The sequence below is a fragment of the Penaeus japonicus genome, unplaced genomic scaffold (genome assembly GCF_977035675.1).
Source record: "Penaeus japonicus unplaced genomic scaffold, GWHDUDI00000001_assembly GWHDUDI00000023, whole genome shotgun sequence".
Taxonomy (NCBI): Eukaryota; Metazoa; Arthropoda; class Malacostraca; order Decapoda; family Penaeidae; genus Penaeus; species Penaeus japonicus.
In genome coordinates, this window is record NW_028234425.1 from 2,388,550 (window position 1) to 2,403,549 (window position 15,000).

Genomic DNA, 15,000 nt, shown 5'->3' on the forward strand with positions numbered 1-15,000 from the left:
TAATTTATATATATATATATATATATATATATATATATATATATATATATATATATGTATATAGAGAGATATAGATAGATAAACACCTATAAGTCGGTATACATATGCATGCAATAATAGAAAATAAAAATTGAGATTGCTTACGTTGCTATTTATCTAATTTCTTGTTTGTTTGTTTTGAGTTTAGGCTTTTCAGGTCTTTCAGCCCCAGACTGGTTGGAAATTGGGGGGGATGGGGGGGGGTGCTACGTCATGGGGATTCGAATTCGCGATTTTGAAGGTAGTGCCTTAGGGCTCAGTCAGACGAGCGGGTTGGCCGCCGCGGGTGCAAAGCGGGTCAGCCGCCGCGGAACCGCTTTTGAAAGAGTTTATATTGATTCCTATGTAAAACGCTGGCTGATGTCACACGGGCGGTCTACCCGCCTGACCGCGGCGGGTGAGACGCATTTCCCCAGTTGAAACCGCCGCGGCCAACCCGCCTGGCTATGTCAGACGAGAGGTTTACCCGCCGCCGCGGCCTGAACCACAGGAGAGGGAAGACGTGGCTGTGTTGTAAGCAACTATGTTCGATATTGAAAAGTTTATATGCGAAATAGAGCTGCGTCCTACCATTTGGGATGTTCTAAGCTCATTTTTTAACACAACCTTTCGCTGCAACGGCAAGTCTTGAACTGAAGCGGTAGCCGCCTTTACCATGTCACACAGGCGGGTCGGCCGCTACTAAACCGCAGCGGTTTAGTAGCGGCCGGGTCGGCCCGTGTGACATGGAAAAGGCGGCCTGACCGCCAGCGGGCAAAAACCGCTCGTCTGACAGCGCCTTTAAACCACTCGCCCATCGTGTGAGTGCGAGTGTGAGTGTGGGTGTGAGTGTGGGTGTGAGTGTGAGTGTGAGTGCGAATGTGAGTGTGAGTGTGGGTGTGAGTGCGAGTGTGAGTGTGAGTGCGAGTGCGAGTGCGAGTGTGAGTGTGCGTGTGAGTGTGGGTGTGAGTGTGGGTGTGAGTGTGAGTGTGGGTGTGAGTGCGAGTGTGGGTGTGAGTGTGAGTGTGGGTGTGAGTGTGAGTGCGAGTGTGAGTGTGGGTGTGAGTGTGAGTGTGGGCGTGAGTGCGAGTGTGAGTGTGGGTGTGAGTGCGAGTGTGAGTGTGGGTGTGAGTGTGGGTGTGAGTGTGAGTGTGGGTGTGAGTAAGAGTGTGAGTGTGAGTGTGGGTGTGAGTGCAAGTGTGAGTGTGGGTGTGGGTGTGGGTGTGAGTGCGAGTGTGAGTGTGGGTGTGAGTGTGGGTGTGGGTGTGAGTGCGAGTGTAGGTGTGAGTGTGAGTGTGGGTGTGGGTGTGAGTGTGAGTGTGAGTGCGAGTGTGAGTGTGGGTGTGAGTGTGCGTGTGAGTGCGAGTGTGAGTGTGAGTGTGGGTGTGAGTGCGAGTGTGAGTGTGAGTGCGAGTGCGAGTGTGAGTGTGGGTGTGGGTGTGGGTGTGAGTGCGAGTGCGAGTGTAGGTGTGAGTGTGAGTGTGGGTGTGAGTGCGAGTGTGAGTGCGAGTGTGAGTGTGCGTGTGGGTGTGAGTGTGAGTGTGGGTGTGAGTGTGAGTGTGGGTGTGGGTGTGAGTGTGAGTGTGAGTGCGAGTGTGGGTGTGAGTGTGAGTGTGGGTGTGAGTGTGAGTGCGAGTGTGAGTGTGGGTGTGAGTGTGAGTGTGGGTGTGAGTGCGAGTGTGAGTGTGGGTGTGAGTGTGAGTGTGGGTGTGAGTGTGAGTGTGGGTGTGGGTGTGAGTGCGAGTGTGAGTGTGAGTGTGAGTGTGGGTGTGAGTGCGAGTGTGAGTGTGAGTGTGGGTGTGGGTGTGAGTGCGAGTGTGAGTGTGGGTGTGAGTGCGAGTGTAGGTGTGAGTTTGAGTGTGGGTGTGGGTGTGAGTGTGAGTGTGAGTGTGAGTACGAGTGTGAGTGTGGGTGTGAGTGTGCGTGTGAGTGTGGGTGTGGGTGTGAGTGTGAGTGTGAGTGTGGGTGTGGGTGTGAGTGTGAGTGTGAGTGCGAGTGTGGGTGTGAGTGTGTGTGGATGTGAGTGCGAGTGTGAGTGTGGTTGTGAGTGTGAGTGCGAGTGTGAGTGTGGGTGTGAGTGTGGGTGTGAGTGCGAGTGTGAGTGTGGGTGTGAGTGTGGGTGTGGGTGTGGGTGTGAGTGCGAGTGCGTGAGTGTGAGTGCGTGAGTGTGCCTGTGCGTGTGCGTGTGAGTGTGAGTGCGAGTGCGAGTGTGAGTGTGGGTGTGAGTGTGAGTGTGATTGTGGGTGTGGGTGTGAGTGCGAGTGCGAGTGCGTGAGTGTGAGTGCGAGTGTGAGTGTGGGTGTGAGTGTGAGTGTGAGTGTGATTGTGGGTGTGAGTGTGGGTGTGGGTGTGGGTGTGGGTGTGAGTGTGGGTGTGGGTGTGGGTGTGAGTGTGGGTGTGGGTGTGGGTGTGGGTGTGGGTGTGAGTGTGAGTGTGAGTGTGAGTGTGGGTGTGAGTGTGGGTGTGGGTGTGGGTGTGGGTGTGAGTGTGGGTGTGAGTGTGAGTGCGAGTGTGAGTGTGAGTGTGAGTGTGGGTGTGGGTGTGAGTGTGAGTGTGGGTGTGAGTGCGAGAGCGAGTGCGTGAGTGTGAGTGCGTGAGTGTGCCTGTGCGTGTGAGTGTGAGTGCGAGTGCGAGTGCGTGTGAGTGTGGGTGTGAGTGCGAGTGTACGTGTGCGAGTGTACGTGTGCGAGTGTAAGTGTGAGACCGTGTGCGTGTGAGCGTGCGTGCGTACGTGTGTGTGTGCGTGTGCATATTCTTGTGTAGCATTAAGCCCTTCCCATAACTAGAACGAGGCCATTCTTCAGAAAGAGAATATCCAAACGAGACTTCAGATCCTCATAGTCTCTCATAAATAAGACTTCGCTATTTATATTTAAAGAATAGAAAATACAAAGAATATTCAAATCGTATCTGAACAACGCTAACCTTAATGTCAAAAGTCAACCTCAAAGTTATGCCGTAATTTCGATTTTCACAAAAAAAAATCAACGAGCTTACAGTAATCCTCACGAAAAAGAAGAAGAAGAAGAAGAAGAAGAAGAAGAAGAAGAAGAAGAAGAAGAAGAACAACAACAACAACAACAACAACAACAACAACAACAACAACAGCAACAACAACAACAACAACAAGAGAATAACACTTCACGGTGCTTCCCACGGGAACCACTCGTTACGACTGAATTGCAAAACGATCACCTCTTGTTCAACTCCTTGCTTGAAATTTTGGTCTTTTACCGAAGAGAAATGCCATGATGAAATATTAATATGAAATAATCTATCCACATTAGTATAAAAACCGAATGCTATATGCCTTAAAAATGACAAATCCATAAGGGTGATAATGGATTGAAATACAATAACAACGAAACTACTTGTTCAAATTGGTGGCCCTTTTGGTGGTCCTCTAGAGGTTAGTGTAGAATTCGCGGCACTTCTGGGCATGGAGTTTACCTGGGCATACGGAGAATGCCCAATGCTCACTCTTCGTCGACGCTCTGTCACGTAAACCCGCGTTTCATTTCTCCTCAAAGCACTTCTCTTCTTTTTTTCTTTCGTTCTTTTTGGATAATAGATTTTCTTCTTTACTGTCTCTCTCGGTTTTCCCCCTTCGTTCTCTCTCTCTCTCGCTCTCTCGCTCTCTCGCTCTCTTACTCTTCGCAATATACGGAATTACTGGAGGAACGTTTACAAGAATCGTATATGGTGCTGTAACCGCGAAGGAAGAATTATTTGAGATTTACTAGAGATCGCGGGTTTTATTTCCCAAGTTTTTCTCTCCGTGACAGGAATAATACAAGGTGAGTTTTTCTTTATATCTGATGGTACTGAAGTTTCCCAAGGTTTTGTAATTGGTCCAAACGTGCATTTATGGTAACTTGGTTCAATAAGCCTTTTTTTTCCATAATTTTCAACACTTAAGCTTCCTTGTTTATTCAAAATTTGAATTAATGTTTAAGTAGCTGTTTTGAATAAAAGTAAAATCTAAATTACACGGATTATCTCCCACAGAATGAATCTTACGCACATTGTGGCAGTGTGTGTGTTGTGCGGGGTTGTGGTTTCAGGAGGCGAGAGTCCCGTATGTCCGCTTCCGACACCTGGCCAATGTGCAACAAACGCTAACTCGACAGGTTTGGTTCTTATATTTTTTAAACCTGATTTAAATTGGCTTTTGTACCTTGTTTGCTCCTTCGTGATCTTGGCTTGATTATACTATAATTTTCAATCCTACAAGCGCATACTATGCCAAATAGTATACATTTCTCTATCTATATTTTTAAAAGATTTTAGAAATTCTTTAACCTGTTTCATCTTCTCCCACAGAAAAGGTATGGCGTGTGTTCAGTCTCCAACCCACCTTGAAGAAACTGGTAAGCCACTATTCCCCGTTCAAGGTGTGGCAAACGAAGACCCAGCACAAGCAACAGCTGGGTTACCAGGCAGTCCAATACACTGAACCCAAGAGCACTCAAGCCAAGTACTACAAGCCCAAAGAGTACGGACCGCTCTTCTTCCAACCCCAATACCAACCCGTGTCATACGCCGACGATAGTGTGTGATTGGAGTGTATTTGATAAGATAATTTTTTTAAATCTGGAAAAAAACGATGTCAAGAAAGGTATATTTTAATTCACTTAGGCGCCAGGTTTTATGTGTGAAGATTTCTTTTTTTTAATAAAGATAACAAGTTTGAGATTTTTTAATAATTTATTACCTAATTTTCATACAGGTTAATACCATTACACTTAACACAAATGTGCTTTCAAAGCTTATAAAGATACAATCTAAAATAATGCCACAGAGGAGAAATAAATTATCAATTACGATAATGATAATTAAACATAAGCTAAATGATCACAGCAAGTAATATTTGGTTTACAAGGTTAATAAGTACTGGCCAACGAAGCACCCCAGCTGTGATACTGCGCACAGATTATAAATTATAAAGATAACTACATGCTAGTTCCGTAACCATCGCAACTTGAATATTATCCCATGAATTTTAACATTATCTTTTTCACTTCATCGGTCCCAAAATTTGAGTCGTATAATGTCCCCACTTTAAAACCCCGCCCTGATCAGCTTTCCAAATTTTCTTGTATAAATTATTTTCTAGGAACTTATTTGCTCTTGCACCCGCTTCAAGAACCACTGGCCATGGCGAGAGGGTCGACGCCAGTATGTTGGTTGGTAAAGGTGTGCCAATGACGCAAAGGACGGAATTAGAACCCTTGTTAGTCTTCTGGGTTCTTGGTACAGGGCCATCGGAATTCCTGACCCCATTCGTGGATCCACAGGTTGGCGACTGTAAAAGCAGGAAAGACTTGTTAAAACGGAGTATTGATAATTTGGATTTTTATGCGGGCTGAGCTAGAAATGGCTACTCTTTTTCTTTATAAGAGTTGGAATCCTTAATTGAAGTGTTCCTATTTTAATCCCAATTTTGATATAATTTATTAGTTAAGTGAAACAAGCTGTTCAGGTTATAAAGCATTAAATATACATCCAAAGCATCAATAAGCAAACACTTCAGCAACAGCAAACCCACAAGACCGTCTCTGACAACCAACTTTGACCCCTAATGGCTACCATAACTCCCCCTCATCAGACACACCCCCTAAATCAACCTAATCACCGATCCTTCACAACCAACTTACTCCATTTTTCCCCCAACAGAACCGGGCAGGAGGCGTGGACGGTTCTGTAGTCTCCTTCCCCGCTGCGTTTGATGTTGAACCAGAAGAGCGCCGATCCCTGTCTGGCTGGGACCTCCACACCCAACGTCGGGAACACGGTCGACCCGCCCGCCTCCACGTCATTCAGCTGATGGCAAGAACTCTTACGTAAAGATCTTGGTTGATTATTATGATTTGGTTTAGTGTCTCTAAGATTTCGTTTGTTTATTAAGACTTCCTTTGGTGTGTTTTAATGTTTTGGTTTTGTGATTGTAGCTAAATGGGGCGGATATCAGAGCGTACGTAGAGGGACGTTAGGTTACTCTGAGGGGGATGGGCGCGATAGATAGTTTTCAAGAATCTATCAATCTAAAGGATGGGAATAAGGATGACTTGCCTAAGTCCTGAATGTAGATTGAGAAAATGGTTTAGTGTCCTTGAGCTGGTATACCAAAGCCTATTATCTCTTAGATATAGAGCAAATTCACTGTATAATTCATGCAGAAATTAGTTCATGGTACTAACAGTTAATCTTTTCGTGTGCCTTGTTTGAAATGCATTGCAATGTGGTGTTCAAGCATATGGTGACATTAAGACTGACTTACACATAAATTATTGGATGGGTACAAAGCACAGAAAGCGGCTTTGAGTTAGTTAGTTTTTCAATGTTAAAAGAGACTAGTTTATACTAGTTTATCTCTTTTCTATGGTACTGAATGACTGCTTTTCCACACAAACACATTTGAAATTTTCCTCTGTGCTTCCATTGTAAAAAAAAGAAAAAACTTCTGTAAAAGAATTCACTTCAATCATGCTTCCGCCATCACCTTTAATATATAAACAAAAAATCATCCGATTTTCCAGAGTTTAGAAGTTTAGGTTAAACAAAAGAAGAAAAGAAAAGAAAAACGTACGTAAAATAGCATCGTGGCGAGTCTATCTCCTTGGTGTGGGTCCTTGTCTATATCTTTCTGAAAAAAAAATAGATGAAATATAAAATTAGATGTAATTAGTAGGCAAAGCGGTTTGATTTTAACGTATATCCAATCATCCATATTTGACCCCTTTCCTCCACATAAATACTCCACATAACCCTCCACATAAATCCTCCACATAAACCCTCCACATAAACCCTCCACATAAATCCCCACATAATCCTCCACATCATCCACTCACGCTCTGCAAATCGAAGAAATCCACATGGGCGTCGTAGTGTCCCCCGATGCCGTAGTTAAGGACATGGAGATCCTCTGCCGTCTCGGTGGTGAGTCCTGTCATGTCTTCAATCCTGTCTAGAATCTTGTCCACGGAGAGGTCGTCGCCGCGCCGCACCCACGCTCTGGAAAGGGGGACGGAGGCTGGGTCAAAGGAGGGGGAGAGGGAGATGGAGAGTGGGTGAGATGAAGTAGAAAGGGAGATGGGGAGATGAGAGAGTGGGTGAGAGGAGAGAGAGAGGAGGGGGAGAGGGACATGGAGACTTGGTCAGAGGAGGGAGAGGGACATGGAGACTGGGTGAGAGGAGGGAGAGAGGGACATGGAGAGTGGGTGAGATGAAGTAGAAAGGGAGAAGGAGAAGGAGAGTGGGTGAGATGACCGAGAGAGGGAGATGGAGACTGGGTCAGAGGAGGGGGAGAGGGAAATGGAGACTGGGTGAGACGAGGAAGAGAGGGAGATGCAGAGTGGGTGAGAGGAGGCAGAAGGAGAAGGAAAGAGGATGAGATGAAGGAGAGTGGGTGAGAGGAGGGAGAGTGCGTGAGATGACCGAGAGAGAGGAGGGAGAGTGCGTGAGATGAGGGGGCGGAAGAGTGTGTAAGATGAGGCAGAAGAAGGAAAGCGGATGAGATGAAGGAGAGTGGGTGAGATGAGAGAGAGAGGGAGGAGGAATAATGGAGAAAAAGAAGGTGAGATAAGGACAAGAGGGAGATATAACATGGGTGAGGTATTGTAGTGAGCGAGAGGGAGGAAGGGAATGGGTGAGGCAGTGACGAGAAAGATAAGGAGTGAGAGAGAGAACGGGGGAGAAGAATCTACATTTCTAAGGTGACGTTTTAATAGATTATTTATTTCACAGTAAATACACTTTACTTAGTATAAGAATACAATCAGTAAAACAAACTATCCACAAAAATCCACAAAGAACACAAAATAAAATCAAGATAATTCGCAATCAAGCATAAGGCCGTAGTTAGGAACGTAGGAAGTTAGCGAACGGAAACAGTCGGACAACCTATGGCGTGTAATCTCCGACAGGTATTCTATGGAACACCGAGCACCGAAGCACAAGAATGTTTTTTCATGACAACGGGCCTTGTACTCACGCATTACTTTCATTACGCATACATACACACACGCACGTACGCACGCACGCACACACGCACACGCGCACACACACACACACACACACACACACACACACACACACACACACACACACACACACACACACACACACACGCACACACACACACACACACACAAATAATAATAAAAAAATAAATAAATAAATAATAAATAAATAAAAATAATAATAATTATAACAATAATAATAAATAATAATAATCATAGTAATCGAATAAGATAAAAGATAATAATAAAATAATAAAATAGAATAAAAAAAATGATATAATAAAAAAAATACAAGAAAAATCAAAATCAAAATAAAAAATCCACTCACGTCTTGCCAATCCTAGCGATAGATTTCCTCGCCTCGTGTGTCGTGAAGGAATGCACCTGCGTGGTCTCGAGACGCGGCAAGGAGATCTGTTTCATGAGCTCCGTCTCCGCCTTCGTCATGACCTCATGGTACACGACGACGATGGGATCCGCCCATTTCAGCTCGGCTTTGAAGGGCATGAGTTTGTGGTATCCAGAGTTGCCATACACGTAGCCGCATTTCATCCCGATGTAGGCTTCTGGAGGCTGTGGGAATTGTGTGATTATTATCGCTATCCTGATTATTAATCAGTAAATTGTTTGTGGTATATGGTATCCCCATACGTCTGATTTGATCATCTTTGATGATATATTTACAAGTTACCCATGAAATATTTTTACCGTTTTCTTCCAGTAAAAGTTTTTAGAAAATGGTATATTGTCAGGGTAGACTATGCTATTGTTTAATTAATTCACTAATGGACAGACTTGATATAATTGATTAGTCCGCCATGGTCCTACTATATCAAGTTATATAAATTACCAAATTATGTTCATATATTGATCTTCCATCGGATTATGAAACAGTTTGTGTCCAGCGTTCAGGTTTTGTATTCGGCTTAAAGATAATTTCTTATAATCAGTTCGAGTTAATATATCTATTTTTCCTGTTGTACATTTTGCTACTTAAAATTATGATTTAAAACATATACAGCTTTTGATTTTATGATATACTAAACAACAGATATATTTATTTTTTCTCTTTCCAGTGTAATACAATATGACAGTTTTTACTTATTATCTATCATTTACAAAGACATCTGCTTTGTGTTTCAGATTGAAAACTATGACAATAATAAACGTTGAGGGTAAATGCAGCTCGTAGATTTAAACTATGACTTTCATGTATTATCTCTATCTCCCTTTATCTCTTGTTCCTCTTCTCTCTCTCCTTCTCCTCTCCGCCTATCCACTTTCTTTTTCTTTGCCCTCTTCCTTTTTTCTTCTTTTTCTTTTTCTTTCACGTCTACTTCTTTTTCTTCATATTCCTGTTCTCATTTGTCCTCTTTCCCTCCTCTTCTCCCTCTCTCTTTCCCTCCTTTTGCCCTCTTACTCTCCTTCGCTCCAACAATCTCTCCCATCCTCTCTCCTTTCCTCCCTCTCTTCCTCCCTCTCTTCCTCCCTCCCTTCCTCCCTTCTCTACCTCCTTGTCCCTCTCTCCCTGTCCTCCCCCTTACCCTTCCTCCATCCCTTCTTTTCTCCTTCATTTCTTGGCCAGGCTGTCTTGTGCATATAAGCATCGTCTTTGCAAATCTCTCTGAACTGAACTGATTGATTTCTCCTTCTCTCCCACCTTTCTTCCCTCCTCTCTTTCTTTCCTCCCTACCCTTCCCCCCTCCTCTCCTCTCTCCTCCCCTTCCCTCTCCTCTTTTCCTCTCTGTTCGCCTCCCTTCCCTTCCGTTGCCCTTACCTCCAATGCCCTTCCTCCCTTCCTCTCTTCATCCCTCCCTTTCTCCTTCTTTCCATTCCTTCCTCTTACCCCTTCCTTCCATTTCATTTCCCTCCCCTCCCTTACCTTCCCTTCTCTTCCCTCTCCCCTACACTCCATTCCCCTCCTTCCTATCTCCTTCCTTATTTCCTATCCTCCTCTTTCCCTCCTTCTATCCTCCTTTCCTTCCCATCCCCCTTCTCGCCATTCCCACCCCATCCTATCCCCACCCCCACCCCATCCCCATCCCCATCCCCGACCCCACCCCTCTTCCACCCCCATCCCACCCCCCTCCTCCATCCCACCCCATCCCCTCCCTCACCCCATCCCTCACCCCTCCCTCACCCCCACCCGTCATCCCTTCCCACCCCCATCCCCCTCCCTTCCCCTTCCCCTTCCCACCTACCTGGATCTGCTCGCCGCGGCAGAGTCGTCGATAGAGGTCGTCCAGTTTGTTGACCTGGTCGTAGTCCTTGTGTTCGGCGTAGATCTTCTTCTGGAACGACGTCGGGATTCCCAGCCCGGAGAACTGGTCCAGGATTTTGTCGTTCGAGTTCTGCGCCATGTTGGTCACGATGTCGGCCTGAGGAGGTGGAGGGTGGAATGGCGGGTTAGAAATGGGACAAATGGTAGAAATGGGGTTTAAAAATGGGGATTAGAGGGAAGGAGGAGTGGGGGGTTAGAGGGAAGGGGGAAAGGGGTGTGGAAGGAGAGGGGTGGAGGATAGAGGGAGGGTGGAATGGCGGGTTAGAAATGGGAGAAATGGGGGTTAGAGGGAAGGGGGGAAGGGAGGAGAGGATAGAGGGAGGGTGGAGGGTGGAATGGTGGGTTAGGAATGGGTGGAATGGGGGTTAGAGGGAAGGGGGAGTGGGGGTGGGAAGGGTAGAATGGGATGCGGAGGGGTTGGATGGGGAGGATAGAGCGAGGAGAGGGAGGGTGGAGGGAGGAAAGGGAGGGGAGGAAAGGTGAGATCGAGGAAAGGGGTGGGAGGGGAGGAGAGGGGAGGAAAGGATAGAGGAAAGAAAAGGGAGAGGGTGGAGGGGAAGGGAGGGGAGGAAAGGATAGAGGAAGGAAAGGGAGAGGGTGGAGGGGAAGGGAGAGGAGGAAAGGATAGAAGAAGGAGAGGGAGAGGGTGGGGGGAGGGGAGGAAAGGTCGTTTAGGGATGGGCGGACCTTTGGGCTGGTGAGGTATGGGATTTCGTGGGTCTGTTCGTTTGTATGTTTCCGTGTTTATGTGTTTGTGTTTATGTGTGGCTAGATATATATATATATATATATATATATATATATATATAGAGAGAGAGAGAGAGAGAGAGAGAGAGAGAGAGAGAGAGAGAGAGAGAGAGAGAGAGAGAGAGAGAGAGAAAATAGAGAGACAAGAAGGGAGGCGTAATTTTATACGCTGAGAGGTAAACCAGAAAATAGATAAAAATCATCATCCTGCCTGCGCTATCCCTCTCCAAGTCCCTCTCCCAATCCTTTTCCCTCTCCCTATCTCTACTCCCTCTTCCTCTCCCTCTCCCTCTCCCTATCCCTCTCCCTCTCCCTACTCCCTCTCCCTCTCCCTCTCCCTACTCCCTCTCCCTTTCCCTCTCCCTCTCCCTCTCCCTTTCCCTCTCCCTACTCCCTCTCCCACTCCCTACTCCCTACTCCCTCTCCCACTCCCTACCCCCTATCCCCTACCCCCCTACTCCCTCTCCCTCTCCCACTCCCCCTCTCTCTACTCCCCCTCCCACCCCTACCCCTCACCTCCCCCCTCTCACTACCTACCAACATCGCCCGGTGTTTCTGCTGCCGCTTGATCTTATCAATCCTCTTCTGCGTGAACTTATCCACCGGACGTGAAGTCCTGAGCATCTCCAAGCCTTTTTCGTACCATTTTTTGCTCAGTTTGAATTCCAGGTTGTTGTTGCTGCTCTCATTCCCAGTCAGCAATCGTCTCGACATCGCCCGGTGTTTCTGCTGCCGCTTGATCTTATCAATCCTCTTCTGCGTGAACTTATCCACCGGACGTGAAGTCCTCAGCATCTCCAAGCCTTTTTCGTACCATTTTTTGCTCAGTTTGAATTCCAGGTTGTTGAAGCTCTGCTGTCCCAGTCGGAAGCAATCGTCGACTGGAGAGGGAGGGAAGAGAGGGGGGATGAGAGGGTATCCTGGGGGGGTTGCGGTGGGGAGAATTATGGTGTAAGCTATGTCGTTTTTCGGTTTTGTTTTTTTTTGTTTTTCGTTGTTATTTTTGTGATATATGTAGTGTAGCTATCGCTATCGTTTTCCTTATTAGTATTGTTGTTATTTTTATTAATATTTTGATGCTTATTACCAATGTAAGGAGTTTGTTCATCCTCCAACCCAAATTTTCAGCATAACGCAACACAACAAAAACGAGAAACGCCCACAAGACTTCTTTTTAACCAAATCCTTCCATCGCTATTCTCTCTCTCTTCCTCTCTCTCTCTCTCTCTCTCTCTCTATCTATCTATCTATCTATCTATCTATCTATCTATCTATCTATCTATCTATCTCTCTCTCTCTCTCTCTCTCTCTCTCTCTCTCTCTCTCTCTCTCTCTCTCTCTCTCTCTCTCTCTCTCTCTCTCTCTCTCTCTCTCTCTCTCTCTCTCCTTCTCTCTCTCTCTCTTTACACATTACGAGACATCCTACCCGAGAGCTCCTTGACGGCCTTCGTGCCCAGGATCTCGCCCTCCACCAGGTCGTTGACGGAGAGGTTGTAGGTGTCCTGCAGGCGAACCAACGCCCACGCCGCCCCATTCAGGTCGGCCTCTTCGGGGGCGTCGATCCCACTGCGGAGGGAGGTCAAGTTGGCACGCAGGGCTGTGGGGCAAAGGGGGGAAGAGGGACGTGTGAGGTCAGGGGAGTAAGGGGTGTATTGACATGAGGTGAAGTGCTATAAAATAGTGTATTGGAAATGAGGAGAATTTTTTATGAAGGGATGGATTATAAATGAAGAGTGATAACAGGAAGGGTGTTGAAAATTCAGGTGGGAGAAAAAATGTGATGGGCGTTTTATTGGGTTTTAGTTGGTGTGAAAAATTATGAATAAACTATGAGTAATGTAACGTGTGATTGAATCCATTTTTCACTTTAGAACTGTCTTATAGTCGGGAAAATTTCTTCGATATCTCAGGAAAAGATATATAGATAGCATTAAAATATGACAGTCACCAAGGATTTCGAAGTTGTTATTGAGATAAAACTAACATGAAAGAATTAAAAATTAGCAGCGAAGTAAAAAATCACAAAAAATAATACAAAAAAAGTCAACAAAATCCCGTTATCAAAATCCTATAACCAAAGACTTGACAAAAGTCTTTCCATGAATCGGCACATCTCTCTCCTTCGAACTCAGAAAGAAAGAAAAACAACGAATCACACACAAGGCAAAAGCTTCACAAATACTATGATATATATCCAGTGAGGTCATCACAGCATCACCAATTGAAGAGTGATCATGAAAAAAAAAAAAAAAAAAAAAAAAGCGCATCAACGGTTCAACTAGACACATCTGTTAGTGCTTTCCAAGGTGATGCTAACGGGTACAGAGCACTGAATGGGAAGCCATTGTGTTAAGTTAGGCTTGAGGTCCACAGTTGTAGGTGACGCAGCGATTTTGAGTTTGAGGTGTGAATATTTTAGGTGCTTATGGCTGTTCTGCGTTTCCTTATGCCGTATCTTTATATCTGTGGTGTATCTGTGATGTTTTTTACTTTTTTTTGTTTTTGTTTTTCTTACTTGGGTTTTATATCCTCGTTAATATGTCTTAACTGTTTTTTTTCTCTTATTTCAAGGTTGGGTTACTAATCTCTACGTTTATATGCTGTCGCGTACGTTTCTAAATTTGTTTGTTTGTTTGTTTGTTTGTTTGTTTCGTTCTCTTCTTCCTCCCCTTCCCTCACTCCCCTCCCCTCCTTCTCTTTCCAACCTTTCCTCCTTCCTTCTTACTCTCAGTACTTCCCTCCCTCCCTTTCTCCTTCACTCCCTCCTTCCCTCTCTCTCTTTCCAACCTTTCTGCCTTCCCTCCTACTCTCAGTACATCCCTCCCTCCTTCCCTCCCTCCCTCCCATCCATCCATCCATCCTCCCACCCTCCCTCCCATCCATCCCTCCTTCCCTCCCTCCCTTCCACCCTCCCTCCCTACCATCCATCCCTCCCTCCCACCCTCCCTCCCTCCCTCCCTCCCTCCCTCCCTCCCTCCCCCCCTTCCATCCCATCCATCCCACCCTCCCATCCCTCTCCCATCCATCCTCCCTCCACCCATTTCTCTCTCCCTCGTTTCTCCCTCCTTACCACACAACCAGCTGATCCCACTGTTACCAGATCACCCTCCCTCCCTCCCTACCTCCCTCCCATCTCTCCCTCCACCCATTTCTCTCTCCCTCGTTTCTCCCTCCTTACCACACAACCAGCTGATCCCACTGTTACCAGATCACCCTCCCTCCCTCCCTACCTCCCTCCCATCTCTCCCTCCACCCATTTCTCTCTCCCTCGTTTCTCCCTCCTTACCACACAACCAGCTGATCCCACTGTTACCAGATCACCCTCCCAACCTCACCTCTCGTGGCCGTATCTTTCAGAGCGTGTTTCAAAGCAGGGAAATCTTGTGTCACGCGTCGCAGAAAGTGGTAACTGTTGATGGGATTGTGGACATAGTCGACCTCGCTTCCTCTGTGCCAGTCCTCGATGTACCTGTAGATATAATAATAATGATAATGATGATGATGATAATGGTGATAATGATGATAATAATAAAGACGATAATAATGATAATGATAATAATAATAATGATAATAATAATAATGATAATATTAATGATAATGATGATAATAATAATGATAATGATGATAATTATAATAATAATGATAATATTAATAATGATAATGATAATAATGATAATGACAATGATAATAATAATAGTAATGGTAATAATAATAATGATAATTATAATAATAATAATGATAATGATAATAATAATAAGAGTAATGTAAATGATGATAATAATAATAGATAACACGTTTTTAGATAATTAAAAAGAGAACCGGATGCCGTTTTGAAGTGTGTTATGAAATGACAGGAGTAGATTGATAGGTAGACAGAAAACATGAATATATTAATAAATAAAAGGGTGAGGAGAGGGATGGTTTTTACGCACA

General features: G+C 45.4%; 2 protein-coding genes across 4 annotated transcripts in view; one reads left to right on the forward strand and one right to left on the reverse strand.

Moving 5' to 3' along the window:
- The first annotated feature begins 3,488 nt into the window (after positions 1-3,488).
- On the forward strand, positions 3,489-4,711 carry LOC122243105 (uncharacterized). The gene is made up of 3 exons (XM_043000579.2): positions 3,489-3,815; positions 4,027-4,148; positions 4,342-4,711. The coding sequence occupies exons 2-3, from the start codon at positions 4,028-4,030 to the stop codon at positions 4,575-4,577; spliced, it is 357 nt and encodes a 118-aa protein (XP_042856513.2). The 5' UTR covers positions 3,489-3,815; position 4,027; the 3' UTR covers positions 4,578-4,711.
- Positions 4,712-5,109: 398 nt separating this feature from the next.
- LOC122243104 (prolyl 4-hydroxylase subunit alpha-2) overlaps positions 5,110-15,000 on the reverse strand; it is a 20,390-nt gene continuing 10,499 nt past the window's right edge. Inside the window, exons 2-11 of one of the 3 annotated variants that reach the window (XM_086550024.1) lie at positions 14,403-14,536; positions 12,494-12,664; positions 11,871-11,948; positions 11,605-11,699; positions 10,241-10,417; positions 8,368-8,612; positions 6,870-7,032; positions 6,608-6,664; positions 5,676-5,841; positions 5,110-5,323 (exon numbers count right to left, since the gene is read on the reverse strand). In XM_086550024.1, the coding sequence (XP_086406150.1) occupies positions 5,253-5,323; positions 5,676-5,841; positions 6,608-6,664; positions 6,870-7,032; positions 8,368-8,612; positions 10,241-10,417; positions 11,605-11,699; positions 11,871-11,948; positions 12,494-12,664; positions 14,403-14,536 (1,357 nt within the window). In that variant the 3' untranslated portion in view covers positions 5,110-5,252. Of the gene's footprint in view, positions 5,324-5,675; positions 5,842-6,607; positions 6,665-6,869; positions 7,033-8,367; positions 8,613-10,240; positions 10,418-11,604; positions 11,700-11,766; positions 11,949-12,493; positions 12,665-14,402; positions 14,537-15,000 lie in introns of all 3 variants that reach the window. The other 2 variants (XM_086550026.1, XM_086550025.1) reach the window with 2 other exon arrangements.